Source organism: Dermacentor silvarum, chromosome 8, assembly GCF_013339745.2.
Source record: "Dermacentor silvarum isolate Dsil-2018 chromosome 8, BIME_Dsil_1.4, whole genome shotgun sequence".
In the NCBI taxonomy this organism is placed as follows: domain Eukaryota; kingdom Metazoa; phylum Arthropoda; class Arachnida; order Ixodida; family Ixodidae; genus Dermacentor; species Dermacentor silvarum.
This window is the reverse complement of record NC_051161.1, coordinates 165691008-165714111: the sequence shown is the minus strand read 5'-3', so window position 1 is coordinate 165714111 and position 23104 is coordinate 165691008. Positions and strand designations below refer to the sequence as shown.

Below are 23104 nucleotides of genomic sequence, written 5' to 3'. Positions count from 1 at the left end.
GACCTCGTGTTCAGCACCCCAACACCATAGCCACTGAGCAACCACGGCGGGTAAGTTATAGAAGGAGCCTGCGTGTCGTGCTCATTGCTACTTCGAATGGAGGTAGTGTCGCTGCTGTTGGCACTGTGCATCCCCCACTACATTAGTTACATTAGAGTTACTGCTGACTATAACGCCATAGAGCAAGTGATTAGAACGAAGAAAATTCTGGTTGGATGGCGCGAAAGCAAGATGAACCTCGTCTACAAAGGCAAAGGAGATAAGGATAAGGCGAGCTGGTACAGGTCAGTTACAGTAACGTCGGTGATATATAGAATGGCAATGCAAGCCATAAAATTAGAACTGCCGAAGTGGGTGAAGAAAAACGATGTATTGGGGGAACTACAGGCCAGGCAGACGCTTAGGGCATATGTTTGTCCTAACTCAGTGCATAGAGATTTCAGTAGCACAGAAGAGCCCTTTATCGATAGCATTTATAGATATTAAAGGATCCTATGAGAACGTAGGCAAGGAATTGTTATGGGATATTCTTAAGCACGAAGGTATAGAGGACGATTTCGTGGAGCTTCTGAGGGAGTTGTATAGAGAAAACCGAGTACAAGTTGTATGTGAAGGTCGAAAAGGTAAAGAAATGGTGGGAATTCACCAAGGATTGAAGCAAGGATGCCCTCTGTCTCCATGATTGTTCACGCTTTATGTTAAGTGTATAGAAAGACGACTGGTAAACAGCGAATTAGGGTTTTATTTATCCTACATGCATAATGGACAAATGGTGCAACAGAAGCCCCTGGACTGATGTACGCAGACGAGAGGGTGTTATTTGCGGTCAATAAAAAAGATTTACAAATACTTGCGAATATTAGTGGCAACATATATATTCGCAAGTATTTGTAAATCTGGCAGGTGTGTGGCAAGGTGTGTAACTGCTTTTCTATATTTGCTAGAAAGTCAGACAACTGATGCCTGGTAATGCTCCCATGCCCACGGGTGCTTTGTGAAACTTTGTGCAATTGCTTTGATTCTTCTTTGTTGCTTCTATGTTGTGGTGATATTGAATCGAACCCTGGTCCATCCCGCACTCGAGCTACTCAAACTGTAAGTGATTCTGAGCAGGCCCCGATAGCGACCATGATACAGATGCTGAAAAACACAAATGACAGCATTAAGGACCTCTCAGAACAGTTTTCTACTGGTCAAGCAGCCGCTATAGCAGAAATAAAGATCATAAAATCTAATCAGGAAACATCAGAAACTAGGCTTTTTGGCATGCTTACCCGTCTAGAAACTCTCGAGCGTAAAAGTAACGAATCTAGTTCCTTAAGCGATAACTTCGCTGCTGTCCAAGATACTTCAGCACGGTTGACGTCTCAGCATGCTTCGATCCAAAATCGCCTGGACGACCTAGAAGATAGGTCCAGGCGTGATAATCTGCTTATTCACGGTATTCCCGATGCACGTGAAACTTGGCAGCAGACTGAGCAGAAAGCACTTGACGTGTTATCCTCTGCACTGGGTAGAAAAGTCTCGGAATCCGAGATTGAACGTGCACACCGTTTGGGCCGATTCACACCGTCAAAGTGTCGGCCTGTCATTATAAAATTTTCTTCCTTTAAAGTCAGAGGAAATGTGCTAGCACCACGGTCAAAATTTAAAGAGAAGAATATGTCTGTTGTTGAAGACTTTTCTGCCGCCACTCGCCTTGCTAGGAGAAAGCTTCCTGAATTCGCCAAAGGCTTGCCTGATTCACCTAACTTCCAGCTGCGGTACAACCAGCTCATTGTTAACAATATGCGCTACAAGTATGACGGTAACAGCATTATAGAGCTAAACTCGTCTACTTTCAGCGAACCATCTGGAAGTACACTTCCACCTGCCACACGTCATTCGAATTACGATACACCAACATAGGTAAACGCGAGGGGATGTGGTGGTTTGATACCATCTTCTAGTGTGTCTATACTTCTGGCAAATGTCAGAAGCGCAGTTAAGAAACGTGATTCCCTTGATTCAGCAATTGATACGTGCAATTCAGCCGTAATTGCATTAACTGAAACCTGGCTTCACTCAGGCATTGCTGACAACGAAATATTGGAAGACGCGCACAGCTTTTCCATTTATCGCTGTGATCGTGAATCACGTGTTGGAGGCGGTGTCATGTTGGCTATCTCACGAAATATTCCGTCTTATCATCTCCCAGTTAAAACGGTCCTTGAGATGGTATGGGCGCATACTTATATCTGCCACAAAAGCTTTGTATTTGGGGTCTGCTGTCGCCCACTCTATGACTCGGCGAGCTTTGTTGCCGATCTACATGACGCCATCGATGCCATCACTTCACGTCATCCTAACGCTTTCATTTTCCTGCTGGGAGACTTCAACTTTCCCAACATTTCCTGGTCTTCTGATCCTCCGGTATCAAAACCATTTTCTTCTGAAAGTTTCAGCTTCATCAACCTCTGCTCAGTATTTTCTCTCCATCAGATTGTTTCGCAGCCTACTAGGCTAGCAAACAATGCTGCAAACACGCTAGACCTTGTACTAACAAACTGTCCTGATATGGTCTCGGATTTATCGTACCTACCTGGTCTGAGTGACCATTTAGCCCTCTCCTTTGAATTAAAGTATTGCCAGCCTCCGAAACACCAAGTGAAAAAGAGCCTTCGTAATTACAACAAAGCCAACTTCGAGGCTATTAATAATGAGCTGTCCAGCTTTTTGGACGTCTTCTTAGAAGGTTTCGAAAGTCGGACAACAGAATCTAACTGGAATATGTTTGCATCAAAAGTGCATGAATTAATTGACAGACACGTTCCTATGCGCACTATCTGCTCCCATTCCAAAGCACCTTGGTACACCTCATACATAAAAAGACTATGTAACAGAAAAAAAACGATTCTTCCGTTCGGCCAAGCACTCTCCCTCTGAAAAGCGGTGGGATGCATACAAGAAGGCGAACAATGCCTACGTCTCAGCGTTAAAGACAGCCCGCAAAAATTTTTTACATGTCACCTTACCTACTATGCTCAGTAATGACCCCAAAAAGTTCTGGCGTACTATCAACCCCGATAGAGATAGCGAAATCGCATTGCTAGATGCTACTGGGGAAACGAATCGGGTTGCTGACTGTGCTACAGTTTTAAATGAGATATTTTGTCGTAACTTTGTTACGTCAACGTGTACGACATTTCCTGAGTTGCAGTGTTTCAATTCTTTAACTATGGATCCAATCATCATTGAACCCCTTGGGGTAGAAAAAATTATCGACTCTCTCAAAGTGTCTTCAAGCCCAGGAATTGATCTCATCAATGTCAAATTTTTAAAAAGCACCAAAGTATATTCTAGTGTTATCCTATCAAAGATATTCCAACAATCCGTTGATGAATCCACCCTACCACCTGATTGGAAAATCGGAAAAGTGGTTCCTGTGCATAAATTTGGAAGTAAAAACTCTCCTTTTAACTACCGACCAATTTCACTAACCAGTATTCCGTGCAAAATCCTTGAACATGTCCTGTACACTAACATTGTAAAGTTTCTAGATTCGAACTCATTTTTTTCAAATGCTCAACATGGCTTCCGCAAATCATTGTCTTGTGAAACACAGCTGGCTTCATTTACTCATAAACTACACACCATCCTTGATCGTCGTTCCACTGCTGACTGTATTTTTCTTGATTTTGCAAAAGCTTTTGAGAAAGTTTGCCACAATTTACTTCTCATGAAATTAAGCAAATTAAACATCGATAGCAAGCTACTTTCTTGGATTGAATATTTCCTGACCGGTCGCTCACAATATGTGTGGGCTAACACTTTTAGTTCCCAATTGAGTCCCGTCCATTCTGGCGTACGGCAAGGTTCTGTACTTGGCCCCCTCCTTTTCCTCATTTATATTAATGACTTGCCTGATTGCGTTACATCTAACATTCATTTATTTGCCGATGACTGCGTATTATATCGAGAAATTACGGATCCAAATGACGTAACAATTCTTCAGAATGACCTCAACTCTATATCTAACGGGTGTAAAGCCTGGCTAATGGAACTGAACACTACTAAATGTAAAGTTATACGCGTTTCTCGTACATCTTCTTGCTCCACCACTTATTTGCTTGACAACTTCGCTCTTGAACCCGTAACGTCTTATCGCTACTTAGGTGTACACATAACTAGCACTCTTACCTGGTCTGTTCACATTAACAAAATAATTAGTAATGCTAACCGTTCGTTAGGTTATCTCTGACGCAACTTTTCTTCTGCCCCTGTCCCATTGAAACTCCTACTTTACAAAACTCTAACACGAAGTAAACTAGAATATGCCGCATCCATTTGGGACCCGTCCACTATTGTACTAACCTCAGCTCTTGAGCTAGTCCAAAATAATTCTGTCCGCTTTATCCTTGGAAACTACAGTCGTACCGCGAGTATCACTGCAATGAAAGACTCTTTAGAACTTCCGTCTCTCGCTTGTCGTCGCAAACTCTCCCGCATAAGTCTTTTTCACAAAATATACTACAGTCCCACCCTGCACAACAACCTTATTCTTCCTCCATCATACATCTCCACTCGTTCTGATCATTCCCAAAAGGTGGGAATCATGCGATGCTCAACCCACACATGTAGTCAGTCATTTATTCCCCGAACCTCACAGGACTGGAACAATCTTCCAGGATCAATCACGTCCATCGTTCATCATTCTCATTTCCATAACGTTTTAAACTCAAGTCTACTGTTGTGCAACCAACCAACTATGTAATTATGTCTTTTGGAAAACTGTGTCATTCTTGTTTGTTTGCTAAAGACATGTACTGTTACTTGTTTATTTATGTAATTCTGCTTTTTTCGGAAACTCTGATTCTTGTTTGTTTAGTTACGACTAGTACTGTTTACTTATTCTTTTTTTTTCAGCCAACTTTGTACTTACAGAAGAACGTTTGTACTGTACTTTTTAAATGTACCACTCCCCTCTATAATGCCTCTGGCCCTGAGGGTAATTCCAATAAATAAATAAACGCAGCGACAACTCTAGGTCTTAAGTTTAGCACAGAGAAATCAGGAATTATGATCTTTAATGAAGAAACGAGTAATTACGTGGTGTCAATTCAACAGCAAGTCATACCCATATTTAAGCAATATAAGTACCTCGTCGTATACATAAACGAAGGAAAGACTTGCTCAAGCAACCACCAAGATCATCTGAAAATGAAGGGAAAGTGGAATGCAGCAATAATGAAACACTTAGCACTGTGTGGCCACAATAGGTATAAGGTGGTGCATGGAACCTGGAAAGGAGTAATGGTGCAAGCGGCTAACGTTCACAAATGCCATTCTATGCGTAAAATCGGATATCTTGTAGGGGTTAGCAGTTTACCAAATATCAGTAGGCCGGTTGGCTTTGGGAGCCCCCGGTAAAACCACAAATGAGACAGTGCAGAGAAGTTTGAAGAGTTTGAAGTTAGAGAAGCGCAGAGCAAAATTAGTTTTGAAGAAAGACTGAGGAGCGTAGATGAAAATAAATGGGCGGCTAAAGTGCACAAGTATCTGTACCTGAAAAGCGTGGACACAGAATGGACGACTAGGTCAAGAAAGTTAACAGCCAAACACAGGATAATCGAAACGGTAAATAGACAACCAGGACTCATCAGAAAGAAAGTGAGAGAAATAGAGACAGTGGATTGGATCCAAAGAATGGAAACAAAAAAGACCGTGGAGATTTACAAGAATGAGAAGAAAGAAATTAGAAGGGAAAATCTGTACCATAACACAAAGGGCAGTGCCTTGCTATTTGAGGCTCGAGCCGGTTGCCTAAGGACGAAAACATACCGGAGCAAATATTCGGAACTAGATGAGACATGTGCATGCTGCAGTTAAGATCCAGAGACCACTCAGCACATCCTAATGGGATGCGACGGTATCCACCCAGCGAGAACCATAGGTAACGTGCAACTCCCAGAAGCGCTTGGGTTTAAAGTGGACGGAAGCGTCACCCCATCAGCTGTAGAGATAAGCAAGCAACGCTTGGACTATTGGTGGAAAAATGCAGGGAAGAGATTGATAGGACCTGATCTTTTAAAATCATAAGTAGATTGTGGAGAAAAAAAAACAAGGTAGATTTTGGAAAAAAATAACATTATTGAGAGGTATACAAAAATGCCGGTAATTACGGGTATACATTCTCATCATCGTCCTCATCAGCCTATATTTTATGTCAACTGCAGGACGAAGGCCTCTCCCTGCGATCTCCAATTACCCCTTTCTTGCGCTAGCGTATTCCAACTTGCGCCTGCAAATTTTCTAACTTAATCATCCCATCTGGATTTCTGCCAACCTCGACTGCGCTTCCCTTCTATTGGTATACATTCTGTTACCCTAATGGTCCACCGGTTATTCATGCTACGCATTACATGGCCTGCCCAGCTCCATTTCTTCCGCTTAATGTCAACTAGAATATCGGCTATACCCGTTTGTTCTCTGATCCACACTGCTCTCTTCCTGTCTCTTAACGTTAGTCCTAAGATTTTTCGTTCCATCGCTCTTTGTGCGGTCCTTAACTTGTTCTCGAGCTTCTTTGTTAACCTCCAAGTTTGTGCCCCATATGTTAGCACCGGTAGAATGCAATGATTGTACACTTTTCTTTTCAATGACAGTATTAAGCTCCCAGTCAGGATTTGGCAATGCCTGCTGTATGCAATCCAACCCAATTTTATTCCTGTGTAAATTTCTTTCTCGTGATCAGGGTCCCCTGTAAGTAATTGACCTTGATAAACGTACTCCTTTACAGACTCTAGACATACATACATACAGAAATACAGACATACTGTCAGGAAGAAGTGCGTCGTGTAGAGCTCCGCAGCCGGATCGCCAGCGCTACTGAAGTGGGGCTCGGGCTCGACGCTGTTCCTGGTGCGCCTGGCTAAACCTACGCTGCTGTGTCTTCCTGTCGGCGTCCTTCGTGTCGTCCACAGCCGTGCTAGACTTCCTTGTCATAATAGGTGGAGGTTTGCTGGGTCTCCTGTAATCCTGGAATTGCGCAGCCGGATCCTCCCTGCCATCATGACCTACACAAGCGCCACGAGCTTACCACCACCTGCTCCCCAGTCCTCTGTATGCCCCGGCACACTCCGTCAGCGCGACCCTCCCATCTTTAGCGGTGGTGATGACCACGACGTTGATGACTGGCTATCATCATACGAACGCGTCAGTCTTAATAACAAATGGGATGACACCACGAAATTAACCACCGTCCCTTTTTACCTCACCGGAATTGCCCACTTGTGGTTTCGCAACCACGAAAGCGAAGTCCCAAGCTGGACTGTGTTCAAGACAAAGTTCAGCGAGGTCTTCGGCCGCCCTTCTGTTCAAAAGCTTCGTGCCGAACAGCGTCTGCAGTCGCGCTCTCAGCAGCCTGGTGAGACCTTTACGAGCTACATCGAAGATGTCATCGCTCTCTGCAAACGCGTCGTTGCATCTATGACTGACGGCACAAAAATCAAGCATATACTGAAGGGCATCGACGAGGACGCGTTTCAAATGCTCATTTCAAAGAGCCCCTCTACTGTTGCCCAAGTAATTGAACTCTGCCAAAGCTATGACGAGCTTCGCCGTCAACGCCTCCTCACCCGCCGTCCTGTTCCCCATCAGGAATCGTTGTCCGGCTTGACCTCTCCTTTTCACGATTCCAGCCTCCTCTCGCAGATCAAGGCTTTCGTCCGTGAAGAAGTTGCACGCCAGCTCTCCCTTATCTCCAACCCGCCGGAGTACAGTTCGTCCCTTAGTCCGACCGTACGACACGTTATAGAAGAGCAAGTGTCCGAGGTCCTTCCTCTAGAGCGGGCGCCTCAACTCACCGCCCCACTGACTTACGCCGACGCCGTCGCACGACCACGCCCACCGACATTCCGGGCTCCGCCTCCGATGCCTAGCCCTGTTTTTACCTCCACGCCACCACGACCTCCAGTCCATCGAGCAATTAATCCCTGGCCCACAGCGGACAATCGGCCCATCTGCTATTCGTGTGGTATTCCCGGATACGTTGCACGCCTGTGCCGCCGCCATCCACTTCATCCACGTGACGACCCACGCTCAGCAGCGTACGACCATCCGTTGTCTTACGCTCCAGACCGCGATTTACCTCTACCCCGCCCTAGCCTTCGCCCAGTTTCTGACCGCCGTTCTCCTTCTCCCCGTCGTCGCTCGCTCTCCTCGATGCGTCGACGTCCCTCTACCGCTGACACGGAAAACTAAGCGGCGCAGTTCCCGAGGCAAGAACTGCGTCATCGTCGCAACGCTCAAGCCCTCTTTCGCCACCCAACGTTATTGATGTCGCTGTTGAAGGTGTCTCTGTGCTTGCCCTCATTGACACAGGTGCCGCCATATCTGCGATTGCCGAAAAACTATGCCGCTCAATACGAAAAGTCACGACGGCTTTCTTCGGTCCATTACTCCGCACGGCCACAACACAGCACGTCCAGCCGGTGGCTGCGTGCACCGCCAGACTTGAAATTCAAGGAGTGCTCTACATCGTCGAGTTCGTCGTTCTTCCCCACTGTTCCCACGATATTATTTTAGGTTGGGATTTTTTTTCTCGTCACCAAGCTGTCATTGATTGCTCCCGTGCAGAAGTAGCCTTCTCTTCGCTTGGCAATTCCATATCTGACGACGTTTCGCTTTCCTGCACCAAGTTATCCCTCACTGACGACATCCAGATGCCCCCGCACGCATCCGTTCTGGCACCTGTATCCTGTTCCGTTGCCTCCGACTCTACCGTACTCTTCACACCTTCCACTGCTTTCGTTCGTCACCACATCTCACCACTCCTAACCGCGCTGCTTGGCCTTCAAGCAGGTGCGACTCACCTTCCTGTCTACAACCACTTCCCGTTCCCGATTACGTTGCTTCGCGGTGAATCTCTCGGCACTGTGGAGCCTTACGACACCATTACCGCGTTGGAACTTCCTACTGGATCGTCCGAGGTCAACACCCTCTCCGGTGGTCCCGTACCAGCCACATCGCCTGAAGACGTTTTCAGCCACGTCATCGACAACGCCTTAAACCCCAAGCAGCGCCATGACCTCCTCCGTCTCCTCGACAAATTTCGCCCTGCTTTCGACAGCCATAGCACTTCTCTGCGTCGAACGACGACTGTATGCTACCGGATTTACACCGGTGCTCACTCACCGCTACGGCAGCGACCATACCGCGTATCTTCGACAGAACGACGCGTCATTGATGAGCAAGTAGGTGAAATGCTCAAACGTGGTGTCGTTGAACCATCCGACAGTCCATGGGCATCGCCAGTTGTTTTAGTTAAAAAAAAGAAGAATGGCTCGATCCGCCTTTGCGTGGACTACCGTCGCCTAAACAAAATAACCCGAAAGGATGTTTATCCATTGCCACGGATCGATGACGCCTTAGACTGCTTACAAGGTGCAGAGTTCTTTTCCTCCCTCGATCTACGCTCTGGTTATTGGCAGGTGCCTATGGCTGCAGACGATAAGCCTAAAACAGCTTTCATCACACCAGATGGCTTATAAGAATTTCGTGTGATGCCATTCGGCCTTTGCAACGCGCCCGCGACTTTTGAGCGGATGATGGATACTATTCTTCGAGGCCTCAAATGGAACACGTGCTTGTGTTATTTGGATGATGTAGTTGTGTTTGCACCAGATTTTCCTACTCACCTCGATCGCTTCGAGCAGGCTTTACGCTGTCTCAGTGACGCTGGCCTCCAACTCAACCTGAAAAAAAAAATGCCACTTTGGGGCACGCAAGCTGACAATTCTCGGACATGTCGTGTCGAAGGACGGAGTCCTTCCCGATGCCGCAAAGCTATGTGCTGTTAAAGAATTCGCAAGGCCAACGTCTCTAAAAGACTTGCGTAGTTTCATTGGCCTCTGCTCGTACTTCCGCCGCTTCATTCGAAATTTCGCTTCGATTATGGCACCGCTGACAGAGCTACTTAAGGAAGACCCCAATCTTTCCGCGTGGTCCCCGGCTTGCGACGAGGCCTTCGCGACGCTACGTCGCCTGCTTACAACACCACCGATACTGCGCCATTTTGATCCAACTGCTCCCACGGAAATCCATACGGATGCTAGCGGCGTTGGTTTTGGCGCTGTGCTCGCCCAGCGGAAGCCCGGCTATCAAGAATATGTTGTTGCTTACGCGAGCCGCACTCTCACGAAAGCTGAAGCGAATTATTCAGTCACGGAAAAAGAATGTCTAGCGGTCATCTGGATCATTACAAAATTTCGTCCATACCTGTACGGCCGGTCCTTCAATCTTGTCACCGATCACCACGCACTTTGCTGGTTGTCGTCTCTCAAGGATCCCTGCGGCCGCCTAGCCCGGTGGGCGCTGAGGCTCCAAGAGTACTACATCCGGGTTCTGTACCGCTCAGGCAAGAATCACTTTCGCGCTCGCCTGTCCACACCGACGTTGTCTGTGTCTCCGTCCTAGACGACCCACTTCCCCCATTCGCTTCTGTCGACATAGCTTTGGAGCAGCGCAAGGACTCCTGGATTTCATCTTTGATAGATTACATCTCTGATTCACCTGAACGCCCACCATCCCGAGCGCTACGCCGGCAAGCTTCGCACTTCGCCATCCGCGATGGCATTGTCTATCGCCGTAACTACAGTTCCGATGGCCGCAAATGGCCGCTTGTAATACCGCGGCAGCTCCGCACTGATGTATGCGCCGCTTTCCACGCCGACCCTCAGTGTGCACACGCTGGTCTCTTCAAGACCTACACTAGACTACGCCATAGGTTTTATTGGCGCGATATGTACACATTTGTACAAAAGTACATTCGCTCTTGCACAGAATGTCAACGCCGCAAGCCTGATCCTTGCCGCTCTTCTGGACCAATGCAACCTTTGCCGTGCCCTTCACGACCCTTTGACCGGGTTGGAATAGACCTATACGGGCCTCTGCCATATACAGCTGCTGGCAATCGCTGGGTAATTGTAGCTATAGACCACCTCACGAGGTATGCCGAAACGGCCGTTCTACCCGCCGCGACGGCTCGTGACGTTGCCTTCTTGCTGCTTCAACGCTTGGTTCTACGTCACGGCGCTCCCCGCGTACTGAGCGACCGAGGCCGCGTCTTTCTCGCCGATGTCCTTCAAGAACTTCTCACTGAATGCAGCATTATTCATCGCTGTACCACCGCATATCACCCACAAACAAATGGATTGACAGAACGCTTTAACCGAACTCTTGGCGACATGCTTTCGATGTATGTCGCCTCGAACCACACCAACTAGGACCTCATCCTTCCCTATGTCACGTACGCCCACAATACGGCACCCAAGGTAACGACGGGCTTTTCTCCCTTCTTTCTTCTATATGGCCGAGAACCGTCATTTCCCATTGGCACTATTCTTCCTTACCATCCCGACTTATCAGAGGGTACACCGGTTTCCGAAGCCGCCCAGTATGCAGAAGAATGTCGGCAACTAGCTCGCTCCCTTACAACGCAAGAACAAGCGCTACAGAAATTTCGTCATGACGACGGGAGCCCCCACACCCACTCTCGTTTGGTTGTGGGTGGCTCCTACTTCAACGCCAGGTGTCTCCTCCAAGTTTGTATCCTGATACCATGGACTCTACTGGGTTCTGCAGCAAACTTCTCCGGTGAACTACGTCATCGAACCTCTGACGCCCCCTACAGACCTGCGTCGCCGAGGCCGTGAAACTGTCCACGTCGATCCGCTCAAGCCGTATCGCGAGCCCTTAGGCCTCCTGAGCGGCTCCGTCTTCAGCGAGGGGAGAAGATGTTAGGAAGAAGTGCGTCGTGGAGAGCTCTGCAGCCGGATCGCCAGCGCTACTAAAGTGGGGCTCGGGCTCAACGCTGTTCCTGGTGCGCCTGGCTAAACCTACGCTGCTGTGTCTTCCTGTCAGCGTCCTTCGTGTCGTCCATAGCCGTGCTAGACTTCCTTGTCATAATACAAACATACATACATACATACATACAAATTTTATTCCTTGAAAGTACGAAGTAGTATTCGTGCCCGTGGAAGCGTAAATTGCTTGTGGGCGGGACATGGCCGTTGCTGCAGTGCCTACTCAGCACACACACGTTGAGAGAAAAAACGGACAGAAAAGGGACTAAAAATAAGTATCGAAATAATAACTACACGTACGCAACTCAAAAAACACGAGGTTCAATATACAACATTCTCAAAACTATTGCTACACGCGTGTGGTATTTGATTGTTTGACCGAGGCGCGCGGGCGCCATCACTCGAGAAAAGAAGAGGAAGAACGAGCTGGGCTCGCGCTGTGAACCTAACCGGTCAGCGCTGCAACCGCTGTTGTAAATACAACCTGTAAATAGTTGCCAGTCTTACTGACTAGTTCTTCGCGTAACATCGTGGTGGAGGTGGAACGTTCCCCGTCCTCGCCACGGAGCTCCGAAGCGGCCGCACCGTCGTCTTCTCAGCCATGGCTTCCGATGGAAACACCCCGTCGCCACCTACACCTGCGGCGCCTACCACAACGTACGTTACGGTTCCTAGTCTCCGTGATCCTGGGACATTCTCCGCCCAAAATGGCGTTGACGTCGACGACTGGCTCAGCATGTATGAGCGTGTTAGCCGAAGCCACCACTTGGACCCTACCATCATGCTTGCAAATGTGATATATTATCTGGACGGGACACCGCTTGTCTGGTTTCGCACCCATGAGGTTGAGATATCCAGCTGGGACACTTTCAAAGAGTGTCTTCGCGACGTCTTTGGCAACCCGTCAGGTCGCCAACAGGCTGCGCGAAAGGAGCTTGCTACCCGCGTTCAGTCGTCGACAGAATCGTATGTCGCCTACATACAGGAAGTGCTCGCGCTTTGCCGGAAAGCCGACGAGCACATGACCGGGGTTGACAAGGTGGGCCATATCCTAAAAGGCATCACGGACGACGCCTTCAATTTGCTCGTCTATAACGACGTCTCTACTGTCGACGCCATCGTCAAAGAATGCCGCCGCTTTGAGGTAGCCAAAAGCCGCCGCGTCGTCCCAAAGTTTTCCCGGCTCCCAAACACCCCTGCCACGTCCTCTTGCTCCGCTCGTCCTGCCACACGACCTTTTCAAGAGAACGTCACTCGTATCGTTCGCCGTGGGATTGAAGCGGCGGGTCCGGCCCCCCTTCGTCCACGACCCCTCGACGGTACCTTTGATCTAAATACTACACAAATCTAAATCTAAATACAACACAAAACGCAATTACAATGAGCAAGCGTCGCTAGAGAACCGAGAAGTAGCAGAGTACCTGTATTATACACCTATAAGGTAACCAAGATTTCAGAGCGGATTTCAATTGTTTCACTGACTCAAAACAATATTTCCTCAAGCAACTGAATAAAGTAAAAGAGGACATTAAGATCCGGGCATATATTGCGACGGGGATAAGAATAGGCAAAACAAAAGGGAAAATGTATTAGGCCATCCAGTCATCAGGGCTCACTCTGAAGCCGGAAAATGGCCGCTTCGCTTACGATGAGCTTCTGGTCCTGGGCTATGTCATCAGCAAATCTAGAGTCTGTCCCGACTTGCAGAAGACAGCTGCCATCGCAAAGTTCCAGCCGCCCATCGAGAAGAAGGCAATGCGTAGATTCCTTGGCATGTGTGCCCACTACAGGTGCCTTGTCAAGTAATTTTCACGCAACGCTGAACCACTGACACATCTAACTAAATGTGATGTCGAGTTCAAGTGGGAGACGCCGCAGACCGATGCATTTCAAGAACTGAAACGACGCATGCAGTTGCCACCGGTACTTACGTACCTCGACGAAGACGCCGATACACAAATACCTACTGATGCCAGTACCCTATAGCCTTCGTGCCGTACTACTTCAGAGGAATGACGGACTTGAACGGGTAATATTTTATGCTAGCCGGTCGCTGTCAAAAGCGGAAGGCAATTATTCTACGACCGTAAAAGAATGCCTCGCTATCATTTGGGCTACAGCAAAATTCCGCCCTTATCTATATGACAGGCCATTCAATGTCGTCATCGACCATCACCCGTTGTGTTGGCTAGCGAATTTAAAGGACTCTGCAGGTCTTCTGGTGTGTTGGAGCCTCAGACTGCAAGAATATGACATCGCTGTAATCTACTTGTCCGGGCGAAAACACTCTGATGCCGACTGCATGTCTCGCGCTCCCGTAGACCCGCCGCCCTAACATGGCCAAGAACGAGGACGCCTTTTATTGCGATACAAATATATGGACACTTCAACCCCATTTCTGCCGTCGGCGTCGGCGTGGCCATCGCCGTGGGGTTCCGTATAAAGTCCAAGGGCGATAAAATTGTCGCCGCGCGCCGTATGCGGATGTCATCGATGGTTCTATCCGCTGTCTGTTGTCACCCAACCTTGTGTAATCTGATTGCGTGTATGCGCGACGCGAATTGTGTAGTGCTTTATGGAATACCCGCGGGAACAAGTCGTTATTCTGGAACCTTGGATGACTCATGTACAAAAGCCGACGCGCTTGACCTGCTGATAATGTTTTCGACGATCGCCGACTGTGTTCGCCACTATCGTTGTGCTTTGAGTGTAGCCTGTTTTTCTCGGCACAAGTTCGCCCAATAAAAAGTCGCTTTCGTCATTCACAGTTTTGCTGCTGTGTTTTTCACTGTCACTACAACGTGACAATCTCACTTTTTCAGTCACTCAACTTCAATGTAACTTGTACAGTATTCGCTCACAGAGCGCGATGTCCTTGCGAAATAAGCATGTGAATCGTTTTCTCTCCTGTAGTTCGGGAGTCATCTGCAACACTCTTCTTTCCTTGGGCAGGCCTGTGGAACATTTCGTGCGTAACACTGGCCAAACAGGCCAGTGCGTTATTTTGCGCCTAGTAGAACTTTGCATTCATTAAACAGTGGACCGTTCTGTTATCTTGCGTCATATGGCCAATAGTTCCAATGTCAACCCTCGTTGGAAAACACTATTATTTTGTTCCGGCATGCTCACCAGACTACGCGAGAAATCTCAGAGCCATATTATATCACCAAGAATGCCCTCTATGTGTTAGCCCACCATCGTTGTCTATTCTTGATTCGCCTAATGCTTGTAGCCAAGATTAACTTGTGCATTGTGCCCCTGAACAGCGGCACATATATATGAGCCACCCACTTGACCATGGACTACCTACTCCCGGTGACCCAATTGGTGGGCAAACCGTAACACACACACACACACACACACACACACACACACACACACACACACACACACACACACACACACACACACACACACACACACACACACATATATATATATATATATATATATATATATAGAAAGTACTCAGAAAGTGCGTAAACTACCCTGAAAACCTTAATCGCAGACGGAAAGCGCGACATAACAGACTATGACCTAAACCGACATTCAATTACTCACTAATGATTGGCTACAAAATGCAGACAAATTATCGTACCAATTATCGTCAGTGCCTTGAAATACCGGGCGTTTCAGCGAACACTTTTAAGCATTTTTCAAGGTTGCCTGAGGCAGATAGCTCAATTCTAGTTCATGAGCTGGTCTACACGAAGTGACGGGCATTACTTGCACAAAAAATTGTAATGCACACTCGACTAAATGACAAACAATTTGGTAATTAAGTTTCTGACTAATTATTGTATGGCCCATATTGCAATTTACAAATTCTAGCCATGGAGTACGCAAGGCGGATCGACTTGGAACGAATTCTCAGGATGGCACCAGTTTCGAGATATTCATTCGCGAACTTTGCCGAGAAATGCATTGGCGTTCCAGTTACTTTCGTGCTTTTGTGCTTCAATTTGTGGTTCAAAATTTTTAAAAATAACGTTTTTTAAGAAAGTTACTGGAGCGTCAATTTGCCTTTCGTACTTCACGGCTAGAATTCGTAAATCGGAATAGGAGCCATAACGTAATTAGTAAAAACTTAATTAGTGCACTTTTGGTAATTAGTCGATTACGCCGTTCAATTTTTGTGCAACTTGTGTCCACCTCTTCTAATACACCAGCTCATGAACTAGAGTTTTTCTATCTGCCACAGGCAACCTTTAAAAATTTTCGAAAGTATTGGCTGAAACATCCTGTATAATGTAGTACTGCAAGTCATTTATCGTCAGCGTATCATATTTCCTGACTGAAGATGTTACTCAAACAAAATTTTATGTTTTATTGTAATTGTTTTATCTATGTAATATGTTTTATTCTATCTAATATGTCTCGAAATTTGGGCCTCAAGTTTTTCATATTTTCATTGTAATACTTTTCCTTGCTGCCGTGTGACATTTTTTCACGTGTAATATTGCAATCTACCCGGAGTCCAGTCGCATAAGCATTAGAAAACATCATTTTTTAGGCTATAACTATTTGAGAAGTGCTCGTGTTAACAGCATCTTCTTAACTCATACTGCACCACGTTAACTACATGGTGGTATGAATTTGGTTTGTTTACATGACGATGCTTATATTTGCAGGGGTCCACGGGCACGCCGAAAATCATTCCGTTGAGCCACTTCAACTTGGTGAACGCGGTGCACTTGTTCCGCCACACCACAGGTTTTGAAGCCGAGGTAAAGGACGCCTTCTTTAATTTAAAGCAAAGTTGCTTAGATGGCTGTTATGCATAACAAAGTGACTGTCTCACATCTATCTATCTATCTAGGTAGACCACATATGCTCAGTCTTCATATGCTCTCTATGGTTATGGCAAGTGATGTATGGTTCTTTTTTTAGTATAGAAAGCCTTCCTAAAATCAAGGAACATTGATTCAGTTTAACTGGTTACATCAACTGTGGCATCATAGGTTATTGCAGTCTGTGTAGTGGGGGTGAAATCCTTCGGAAAAAGACGTTGGAACTCTGAAATCTGTAACCAAACGGCCGAGAATATGCTTAGGTGTGTTATAAGATACGGAGGTTAACGATACGATTGTAGATTTTGGCTAACTATCGATCACCCTTTTTATGAATTGCCAATTACACGAGGAATACGCCAATTGTGTTGACCAATGTTATGCCAAAGGAACTAATATTTATAATACCAATGCCGGAAAGCTAACAATGGGTATTTTAATTTACTATAGTACGGCATTTGATCGTTTAAATCATAACATACTACTACATAAACTGAACGGATACGGCATCCATAGGATGGCAGACTTCTTCTATTTATCCTATCTGCCGGGATGAACGCAGTGTGTCGCTACAGAAAACAACTGCTCTTTTTATAAATAAATTAAATCAGGAGTGCCGGAGGGCAGTGTTTGAGGCGCCCTTTAATTTAATATATGACAGCTGGCAGCTGAGGCAGCTGAGGTGGCAGGTGAGGTGGCGGCAACTGAGGTGGCAGCTGAGGTGGCAGCTGAGGCGGTTGGCAGCTGAGGTGGCGGCAACGCAACATTCCGCTGATCGTTTTCCGTTACCTACGCAGGTTCCTGCGGATCCGGCGCAGTCTACCGCTAACCAGCGGAAGCGCTTTATCTACTGACTATACTTAAGGCGTATGTGCCTTGCACAAAGATAGAAGAGCACTACTGGCTTTGTCATCAAGGTGCCACGTGCCGCCTGTGACGAACGCCACCTGTCCATCTCTCCAGGAACCATCAGCAACTGGAAGCTATATAAGCTGGGATCACCGCGAAATTCTTCACTTGGCAGCTGAGGTGGCGGCGACGCAACATTCCGCTGATCGTTTTCCGTTACCTACGCAGGTTCCTGCGGATCCGGCGCAGTCTACCGCTAACCAGCGGAAGCGCTTTATCTACTGACTATACTTAAGGCGTATGTGCCTTGCACAAAGATAGAAGAGCACTACTGGCTTTGTCATCAAGGTGCCACGTGCCGCCTGTGACGAACGCCACCTGTCCATCTCTCCAGGAACCATCAGCAACTGGAAGCTATATAAGCTGGGATCACCGCGAAATTCTTCACTTGGCAGCTGAGGTGGCGGCGACGCAACATTCCGCTGATCGTTTTCCGTTACCTACGCAGGTTCCTGCGGATCCGGCGCAGTCTACCGCTAACCAGCGGAAGCGCTTTATCTACTGACTATACTTAAGGCGTATGTGCCTTGCACAAAGATAGAAGAGCACTACTGGCTTTGTCATCAAGGTGCCACGTGCCGCCTGTGACGAACGCCACCTGTCCATCTCTCCAGGAACCATCAGCAACTGGAAGCTATATAAGCTGGGATCACCGCGGAATTCCTTCACTTGGCAGCTGAGGTGGCGGCGACGCAACATTCCGCTGATCGTTTTCCGTTACCTACGCAGGTTCCTGCGGATCCGGCGCAGTCTACCGCTAACCAGCGGAAGCGCTTTATCTACTGACTATACTTAAGGCGTATGTGCCTTGCACAAAGATAGAAGAGCACTACTGGCTTTGTCATCAAGGTGCCACGTGCCGCCTGTGACGAACGCCACCTGTCCATCTCTCCAGGAACCATCAGCAACTGGAAGCTATATAAGCTGGGATCACCGCGGAATTCTTCACTTGGCAGCTGAGGTGGCGGCGACGCAACATTCCGCTGATCGTTTTCCGTTACCTACGCAGGTTCCTGCGGATCCGGCGCAGTCTACCGCTAACCAGCGGAAGCGCTTTATCTACTGACTATACTTAAGGCGTATGTGCCTTGCACAAAGATAGAAGAGCACTACTGGCTTTGTCATCAAGGTGCCACGTGCCGCCTGTGACGAACGCCACCTGTCCATCTCTCCAGGAACCATCAGCAACTGGAAGCTATATAAGCTGGGATCACCGCGAAATTCTTCACTTGGCAGCTGAGGTGGCGGCGACGCAACATTCCGCTGATCGTTTTCCGTTACCTACGCAGGTTCCTGCGGATCCGGCGCAGTCTACCGCTAACCAGCGGAAGCGCTTTATCTACTGACTATACTTAAGGCGTATGTGCCTTGCACAAAGATAGAAGAGCACTACTGGCTTTGTCATCAAGGTGCCACGTGCCGCCTGTGACGAACGCCACCTGTCCATCTCTCCAGGAACCATCAGCAACTGGAAGCTATATAAGCTGGGATCACCGCGAAATTCTTCACTTGGCAGCTGAGGTGGCGGCGACGCAACATTCCGCTGATCGTTTTCCGTTACCTACGCAGGTTCCTGCGGATCCGGCGCAGTCTACCGCTAACCAGCGGAAGCGCTTTATCTACTGACTATACTTAAGGCGTATGTGCCTTGCACAAAGATAGAAGAGCACTACTGGCTTTGTCATCAAGGTGCCACGTGCCGCCTGTGACGAACGCCACCTGTCCATCTCTCCAGGAACCATCAGCAACTGGAAGCTATATAAGCTGGGATCACCGCGAAATTCTTCACTTGGCAGCTGAGGTGGCGGCGACGCAACATTCCGCTGATCGTTTTCCGTTACCTACGCAGGTTCCTGCGGATCCGGCGCAGTCTACCGCTAACCAGCGGAAGCGCTTTATCTACTGACTATACTTAAGGCGTATGTGCCTTGCACAAAGATGGAAGAGCACTACTGGCTTTGTCATCAAGGTGCCACGTGCCGCCTGTGACGAACGCCACCTGTCCATCTCTCCAGGAACCATCAGCAACTGGAAGCTATATAAGCTGGGATCACCGCGGAATTCTTCACTTGGCAGCTGAGGTGGCGGCGACGCAACATTCCGCTGATCGTTTTCCGTTACCTACGCAGGTTCCTGCGGATCCGGCGCAGTCTACCGCTAACCAGCGGAAGCGCTTTATCTACTGACTATACTTAAGGCGTATGTGCCTTGCACAAAGATAGAAGAGGACTGGCTTTGTCATCAAGGTGCCACGTGCCGCCTGTGACGAACGCCACCTGTCCATCTCTCCAGGAACCATCAGCAACTGGAAGCTATATAAGCTGGGATCACCGCGGAATTCTTCACTTGGCAGCTGAGGTGGCGGCGACGCAACATTCCGCTGATCGTTTTCCGTTACCTACGCAGGTTCCTGCGGATCCGGCGCAGTCTACCACTAACCAGCGGAAGCGCTTTATCTACTGACTATACTTAAGGCGTATGTGCCTTGCACAAAGATAGAAGAGCACTACTGGCTTTGTCATCAAGGTGCCACGTGCCGCCTGTGACGAACGCCACCTGTCCATCTCTCCAGGAACCATCAGCAACTGGAAGCTATATAAGCTGGGATCACCGCGAAATTCTTCACTTGGCAGCTGAGGTGGCGGCGACGCAACATTCCGCTGATCGTTTTCCGTTACCTACGCAGGTTCCTGCGGATCCGGCGCAGTCTACCGCTAACCAGCGGAAGCGCTTTATCTACTGACTAAAGGCGTATGTGCCTTGCACAAAGATAGAAGAGCACTACTGGCTTTGTCATCAAGGTGCCACGTGCCGCCTGTGACGAACGCCACCTGTCCATCTCTCCAGGAACCATCAGCAACTGGAAGCTATATAAGCTGGGATCACCGCGAATTCTTCACTTGGCAGCTGAGGTGGCGGCGACGCAACATTCCGCTGATCGTTTTCCGTTACCTACGCAGGTTCCTGCGGATCCGGCGCAGTCTACCGCTAACCAGCGGAAGCGCTTTATCTACTGACTATACTTAAGGCGTATGTGCCTTGCACGAAGATAGAAGAGGACTGGCTTTGTCATCAAGGTGCCACGTGCCGCCTGTGACGAACGCCACCTGTCCATCTCTCCAGGAACCATCAGCAACTGGAAGCTATATAAGCTGGGATCACCGCGGAATTCTTCACTTGGCAGCTGAGGTGGCGGCGACGCAACATTCCGCTGATCGTTTTCCGTTACCTACGCAGGTTCCTGCGGATCCGGCGCAGTCTACCGCTAACCAGCGGAAGCGCTTTATCTACTGACTATACTTAAGGCGTATGTGCCTTGCACAAAGATAGAAGAGGACTGGCTTTGTCATCAAGGTGCCACGTGCCGCCTGTGACGAACGCCACCTGTCCATCTCTCCAGGAACCATCAGCAACTGGAAGCTATATAAGCTGGGATCACCGCGAAATTCTTCACTTGGCAGCTGAGGTGGCGGCGACGCAACATTCCGCTGATCGTTTTCCGTTACCTACGCAGGTTCCTGCGGATCCGGCGCAGTCTACCGCTAACCAGCGGAAGCGCTTTATCTACTGACTAAAGGCGTATGTGCCTTGCACAAAGATAGAAGAGCACTACTGGCTTTGTCATCAAGGTGCCACGTGCCGCCTGTGACGAACGCCACCTGTCCATCTCTCCAGGAACCATCAGCAACTGGAAGCTATATAAGCTGGGATCACCGCGAAATTCTTCACTTGGCAGCTGAGGTGGCGGCGACGCAACATTCCGCTGATCGTTTTCCGTTACCTACGCAGGTTCCTGCGGATCCGGCGCAGTCTACCGCTAACCAGCGGAAGCGCTTTATCTACTGACTATACTTAAGGCGTATGTGCCTTGCACGAAGATAGAAGAGGACTGGCTTTGTCATCAAGGTGCCACGTGCCGCCTGTGACGAACGCCACCTGTCCATCTCTCCAGGAACCATCAGCAACTGGAAGCTATATAAGCTGGGATCACCGCGGAATTCTTCACTTGGCAGCTGAGGTGGCGGCGACGCAACATTCCGCTGATCGTTTTCCGTTACCTACGCAGGTTCCTGCGGATCCGGCGCAGTCTACCGCTAACCAGCGGAAGCGCTTTATCTACTGACTAAAGGCGTATGTGCCTTGCACAAAGATAGAAGAGCACTACTGGCTTTGTCATCAAGGTGCCACGTGCCGCCTGTGATGAACGCCACCTGTCCATCTCTCCAGGAACCATCAGCAACTGGAAGCTATATAAGCTGGGATCACCGCGAAATTCTTCACTTGGCAGCTGAGGTGGCGGCGACGCAACATTCCGCTGATCGTTTTCCGTTACCTACGCAGGTTCCTGCGGATCCGGCGCAGTCTACCGCTAACCAGCGGAAGCGCTTTATCTACTGACTAAAGGCGTATGTGCCTTGCACAAAGATAGAAGAGCACTACTGGCTTTGTCATCAAGGTGCCACGTGCCGCCTGTGACGAACGCCACCTGTCCATCTCTCCAGGAACCATCAGCAACTGGAAGCTATATAAGCTGGGATCACCGCGAAATTCTTCACTTGGCAGCTGAGGTGGCGGCGACGCAACATTCCGCTGATCGTTTTCCGTTACCTACGCAGGTTCCTGCGGATCCGGCGCAGTCTACCGCTAACCAGCGGAAGCGCTTTATCTACTGACTAAAGGCGTATGTGCCTTGCACAAAGATAGAAGAGCACTACTGGCTTTGTCATCAAGGTGCCACGTGCCGCCTGTGACGAACGCCACCTGTCCATCTCTCCAGGAACCATCAGCAACTGGAAGCTATATAAGCTGGGATCACCGCGGAATTCTTCACTTGGCAGCTGAGGTGGCGGCGACGCAACATTCCGCTGATCGTTTTCCGTTACCTACGCAGGTTGGTCGCATTTGCATCACTGCATAGTAATTTATTTCATATTTTCTTGCTGCACCCACTGCTGCCATTTCAAGATGCCAACTTGTGCTGAGCTAACTAGAGATTTGGATGCATTGCGTACGGAAGTTGGAGAGTTGCGTAACAGCGTCGCCCTATTTAACGAATTTTTTGAAATAATGAAGACTAAGCAGGAAGTTCTAGTGAAAGAAAATAAGGAACTCTCGCGAACGAACGAGCAGCTAACAAAACAGGTTGCTGAATTGCAACAATACTCGCGCATGAACAATGTGGAAATAAAGGGTGTGCCGGAAACAAAGGGCGAGAGCTGTGAAGCAATTCTACAACAGATCGCAGAAAAAATTGGTTGTCCCGTGAGTCCTGAAGAGATTGATGTTGTGCACAGGGTCCCTGCTAAAGGTGGCCCGAACATTATTGCGCGTTTCTGTTCTCGACAAAAGAAGGCTGAATTTGCTACAAAGGCTAGGAAGGCGCGTCTGTCAACCAGGTCCATTGGCATAACGAATCAGCATAAGCCCATATTCGTGAACGATCACCTGACTCCGGAGAACAAGGGGCTGTTTGCTCAAGCACTGGCTCTTAAGAAAGAAAAGCAGTACGTGGCAGTTCCTTTGGGTCGACAACTGCCGTATCAAAGCAAGAAAGTCTACAGA

The 23104-nt window shown here is 48.4% G+C and overlaps 1 protein-coding gene across 1 annotated transcript in view; it reads left to right on the top strand.

The window, feature by feature from the left end:
- LOC119461822 (medium-chain acyl-CoA ligase ACSF2, mitochondrial) overlaps positions 1–23104 on the top strand; it is a 239353-nt gene that overhangs the window by 114671 nt on the left and 101578 nt on the right. Inside the window, exon 7 of the mRNA XM_037723194.2 lies at positions 16475–16570. Within this exon, the coding sequence (XP_037579122.1) occupies positions 16475–16570 (96 nt within the window). The remainder of the gene's footprint in view (positions 1–16474; positions 16571–23104) is intronic.